Consider the following 5,901-nt stretch of genomic DNA (forward strand, 5'->3'; position numbering starts at 1 on the left):
ATAATCATCTTTTTCAGCGGATTCAAATCGTACTGTAATTTGAGTTCGCGCAAAAAGACTATAGCATGCCTAATACGTTCAAAATGCGACAATTTATATTTTATTTTCAAAAATAACTAGATACACATCGAGACAATTCGTGAAATATATAAACCCTAATCGGTATTCACTCTGCTTCTTTAACTGATATTCGTAGTATATTTTAAAACCGGTATTTATAGTCAATTCTTATTTTAAGATCGTTTTAAGATGCTAATACGGTTCTGTGATTGGCTTATGACTGCACTTAAGGCAGCTCTAAATATAAGAATCAATTATGAATACCAGCTTAAATTAATCCTTGATACACATTTCTATTCTTCGAAAAACTAGGCACACCAAGTACTTATTGTTAGTTATAACGTTTATATATTCAATGTTTTTAAATACACAACCTTATGTGTACAATTTTTTTAATATACAGTATTATAAATACTTTTTAAAGATATTTATAAATTATATGTAAGAATCACTTAATAAATTTGTATATTTATTAAATGAGAAAAGATTAATCCAAGATTGCACAAATAAACTCGTCGTGTGTATAATAAAAGATCAGAAAATCATCACGTGTATTAAGAGTTAATGTATCTTTGTTTAAAATTAACGTAATTAAATTTTTTCACTGTAAAGATCAAAATCCGAAAAATAAGATTATGTAAAATTGTAAGAAAAATTTGTTATAAACAATTTTCCCAACATAGTTAAAGAAAATGTCTGAGTCCATTGCAAATATCAATTAAGGATAAATTTAAACATAAAAAATAAAAAGAATAAAAAATTGGCACTCTACTCTAAACTTGATTTTTAAATGTATTTGAGAGTTAATAATCAATTTAATGAATGTGACGAGATACTTGCGTACGAGCGTCTCTATACGATCGACGAGCGTTTTGATATTAGACATTGGATATACGGTATTGATAAATGCTAAGTGGTGGCTCGATTAGCAACTAAACAGCTTCTTTTCCCTTGGAATGCGTCTCGACTTGTTCTTCGATGGACCGTCTTCGATGGACTTCCACCTTCCAAGTTCGAGTTAGTTGATTCATAAGTTTCTCACAAATCCGACAGCCGTAATGCGATAACGTAACCGAGCACGCTCATGCAATATCGACGGCAGAAATCCGAGATGATTACGTTAGTTAATTCACATCTTATAAACTTCCCGAGGAATCTTGCAAATTCCAACAATTTGGAAAGCTTCGAATTTTGTGTAAGTTTAATAAAACAGGTCTCTCGATTAAATTTCCAAATTTCAAGCGTCCGAAGATTACCGTCTTGAAAAAGTATACCTTGACGACAATAGATCTTAGATACATGAAGATTTAAGATAACCTCGAAATAAACCAGAGATCAAAACTCGATTCTTAAATCACGGTGTACATGTACACCAAATCCCAACGCAGCCTCATAGATATGAGTGGCCGTTTGGCATGAGAAAAAATGGAGGGACGCGAGGTTATACACGTAGAGAAGAGGAGAAAAGGAAGAAAGCGACGACAAATGGAGAAAGAGAGACGAGAGTAGAAGAGAGAAGGAGAAACGCTCAAGGGAACTTTCTCTACTGCTTGATAAACGGCGGCAGATAATTAACAACGCCCCGGTATATACTTCGCGCGTGGGCGATATCCTTCGCTTCTCGAACTCCGGTCGAATTCGTTTCCAATCGTCGTAGTCGTCGTCTTTGTCGAATTCCTCTCGTTCGAAACACAGAAGCCGGATCGTACAATCGCGCGAGTAAAACAACCACCGACTTCTACATTCGTTCTCACAACGTACAACACGACCGAGCGAGTAATCGAGAGAGTAAATTAGGAAAGGATGCGTCCGTACAGTCGTGATCAGCAGTTTCGTTCAAGCGAGAACTCCTGCGAGATTCTTCTCGCTGGAAACACGAGTACCCGTCAATGTTCGATGTTCCTTTTTTACGACTGCTGATACAAAGTTTCGTAGAGCTATTTCCTACTGTTGTCGAAACCTGATGCATTTTAGTTGGCGCCGATCAGACATGAGTCTTGCAACTTTCATCAAATATTTTAGCGATTCAACTGCTCGCAATCAATGCAAAGCGTTGCATTATTATCCACGATTGTGGTAGATGAAATGAAATTACTTCGATTTCTGAGTCGAGGAATTTTGTGTTCGAAATATATTTGAACTAATGCAAACTCACCTTCACCGCATGTCGATGTGAAATCATCCATCACTTTAAAGAATCTGCAAGGAAAGAGAGCACAAATTTTTACTTTTGGCAACATTAGTGATTGCAATTTAATTTTGTGATTTTACATTTCAAGAAGGTAATTGGCGTTACAAAGAAAACAATTTACTTTTTAATAATTTGTCTGAATTTAGAAGATTTTACATGACCGGAGCCAGCTAAAGAGAGATTTGCTTACGAGAAATATTAATATGTATATATTTATATTAAGGTGCCATATGTGGGTTAAATATTCCCCATGATCGTTGTTAAATAACGGTCACTTCGCAGAATCACTCGTACTTTTATAATAAGTGATTCTTATTAACATTCTTACCATATAATTATTTACACGGATTATACATAGTTAGTTACCTCGACCAAATAATGTTATTAATAATCTCAAGTGCGATATTATAAGCGTGCATATAATAACACAGCGCCGCCTTTGAAAGGGCAGCAGCCTCTTATCCGTCCTTCATTCGCTGCCCATAATTTTACGAAGCAGCCAGCGCGACGGCGATCGAATTTCCCTGGAGCCGATGAAAAAAGTAATCGGTTAAATAAATATTCAGGTATACCGGTAACCGGTCGAGTAAACCGGCAGTGTAATAGCTATGTAATAGGATGCAGAACCCGAGCGGCAAATGAAGGAGTATGGTAATGAGACTTAAAAGCCGGAATGTTGTACGTCCTGAGTTACGGACGGGTGCAGCAAGTAAGAGTCCTTTACACGTCACGCAGGGGCGCTAAAAAGTTAAATCGATTCCGAATTATGTCATGAAAACACGTCGCAACCGGCGCTCACGCGCGTGTCTGTCGGACGCAGATTAATAATAGCTGCAGCGCCGGCGATTTTTCAGCGGGCAACACATTTCCCCTTTTGCCTCCTATAAACTTTACCGTAAACTTACTGGCGGCTTCTTTGTGATCTATGGGATAGAAGGCAGGAGAAATGGAGAAACGAGAAAGAGATTTCTGAAACTTCGCAGATTCAGAGATAGGGTGGCGCTTATATAATAATTTACGGGGGTGCAGTCATGCATCACGTCGGTTTCCCTTCACCATCATCGCCGAGGGCGGAGAAGAAAAAGGATCAACGGATTAAGCCTACTTCGACTGCTTGATAAATTATGGAAAGGTGTTCACGTGTTCTTTTTTTTTTTCTCGCGTTCTTACAACCGTTTCCACAAATGATGTTTAACTTTCATCTTGGTTCAACTAATTTTACATCTTTTTCTAATTCTAGGAATTGGTTGAACCAGAATTGAATTTAATTTACATTGAAAACGAGTGTTAGAAAATTTCGAAAATATTTCACATGTAAAGCGAATTATCACATCGTTTCAATAATAATTATAATGCCAGTGTAATATAAATTTTTTTCACAATATATATTTTATCACATATAAGTATTAAATTTAAAAAACATTCTTACGTTTTTTCATATTATGCTGCATAGTAATTATAACATGTTATTATATGATTGATTTATTTCTATATACTAGAAATTATTCGTTTAAACTACGCATTCGAAGATTAATTAACTATTTGAAAAAACATAGAGATCTCATATTGAGATGAGTTTAAGAAATGTGCCTTAGATTTAGTTTCCAAGGAAATGAGAATAGTGGTGACAAGCATGAAATCGTTTCAATCCCCTTCACGAACCCAGATAAACTTGGTTCCCCGAAAAGTTACTACGTTATTGTATTGGGGATTGGGTGGCCCAATTGTGGCGGTCTATAGAGACTTAATAGGACCGTTTTAGTGCTTTTGGTCCCTTTCAACTCTGAAACGGACTCCCTATAGCACCGATTAGGCTAACGCGATTATAAGCACTAACACTCGGCTTGCCGACTGGTTTCAACCACCATGCATCGCTCAATATCGATAGGTTATAAAGTGAGAGATATTTATAACCTGCGAGACTTGTTAACTCATAATAACTCTCGAGATAGGAGCATCTAGTTTCGGAGTGTACTCGAATAGTATCAAATCGAATAGTATAAATTATCTTTATTCTTAGAAATAACAACTACGTCAATATACGTTTATATAACTTGAGCGATCACTCTAGCGAAGAACTTACTTATGTAATTAACGCACATGCGATATGACGAATTTACATGGCGCTATGTAACTTACACATCATCTGTACGAATCTTGCACAAGGTCAGTGCAAGGAATAAGATAAATCTCTCGTGTACGTATCGGTAGCGAAATGTCGACTGTCATTCGCTCTCACGGCCGCGCATTTGTAATAATACTTGAAATATTCGTGGCGCGTCTTCCTCGTTTCAAGAGCGTGACAGCACAATCACGGAGAGATGCATCTATCACAGAAGGAGTGGGCACGGCCTTCTATGGGATGAAATATCGAAAGATAGCTGCCGGGGCTCTGCGTGCCGCGGCGCGGCGCCGCCGAAACGTGAAAAATGACGAGCGTTAAATTAATTTGACTTTCGAATTTGAATTACAGATTCGAAGCAGACACGAAGGTGTCGTTGTACACGGCGCTTCGCACTCCACCCAGTAGGTATTCTCCTTCGAAGAACCCAATATCAAGAACCATCTCCATCATCATCATGACGATCATCATCATTATCGTCATCATCGGCGTCATCAGCGCGACGGCCATATTTCCGACGCTGTCTTCGTCGGAAAGTCAAAATCAAAAGCTCTGACCCACTATATAAGACGAGCGGCCATCAATATTTGTAAAACCCGTCATCTATCAGTGGATGAATTCTTTCTAGAAATATTTTACTGCGTTGGCTGCTACGAATGCATAGATTTCACCGCGTATCGAGTGTTTATTCAATATCGCCAAGTGTCATTTATCTTGCGCATTTCGAAGTAGACTGATCAATTCGGTCACTAGAGAATGTAGTATTAAATGCTGTTCCGCTTATTACGTAATTTTCGTCATATAATTTCGCGCATATTTCATTTGTCTCAATTATTCCAGATCTTAAATTGGAAAAATTGATCTAATAGTAAATCCGATTGGACGCACTAGTAGTGCATATTGAAGCCGTTATAAAATGAATTAATCTAGGTGTAAAAGTGAAATCAAATATATTTCACAGCGTATTAAAAATTTCGCGTTTAACTTTTTTCTATATTTATATTAAACACACATCTTTACATTAATTTCTGTACGACGACTTTAATGTGCATGCAGTATTTATTGAATACGTCCAATCGAATTTGTTATAAAACATACATCTTCTAATATGTATAACTACATAACATTACGTAAAAATATATGTATATAAAATTGACACTATTAAAAATTCTCTTCAACAATTCTCAATTATATTATCACATAAATTATCAAACATTTAATTCATTTATATTTAGCAAGCAATATTGCTAATTTATAAATATATTTTTATACGTTTCTTTCCCTAGATTTTTTACACGTATTTATTCGCAAGCAATAATGCTAATTTATAAATACACGTTAAATTTCTTTTTCCCATGATTTTTTGAATAATTTTAATTTAAATAGCATTATACGTTCGGAGCAGTTATCGCCGAGTGTATTGCGAATCATACAATATATGAATTCCAACCAAGGTGTTAATGGAATACGCTTTTATCTCTTCAAATCTAAGCGATATCTTCGCTAATTAACTGTAAGATCCATAGAG

The 5,901-nt window shown here is 36.2% G+C and overlaps 1 protein-coding gene across 1 annotated transcript in view; it reads right to left on the minus strand.

Annotated features, from left to right (window-relative positions):
* The window catches only part of LOC108748433 (RNA/RNP complex-1-interacting phosphatase), a 47,029-nt gene that overhangs the window by 6,529 nt on the left and 34,599 nt on the right, over positions 1-5,901 (minus strand). The window contains exon 6 of the mRNA XM_018486612.1: positions 2,216-2,259. Coding sequence (XP_018342114.1) covers positions 2,216-2,259 — 44 coding nt within the window. The remainder of the gene's footprint in view (positions 1-2,215; positions 2,260-5,901) is intronic.

This window comes from Trachymyrmex septentrionalis, unplaced genomic scaffold, assembly GCF_001594115.1.
Source record: "Trachymyrmex septentrionalis isolate Tsep2-gDNA-1 unplaced genomic scaffold, Tsep1.0 scaffold22, whole genome shotgun sequence".
Taxonomy (NCBI): Eukaryota; Metazoa; Arthropoda; class Insecta; order Hymenoptera; family Formicidae; genus Trachymyrmex; species Trachymyrmex septentrionalis.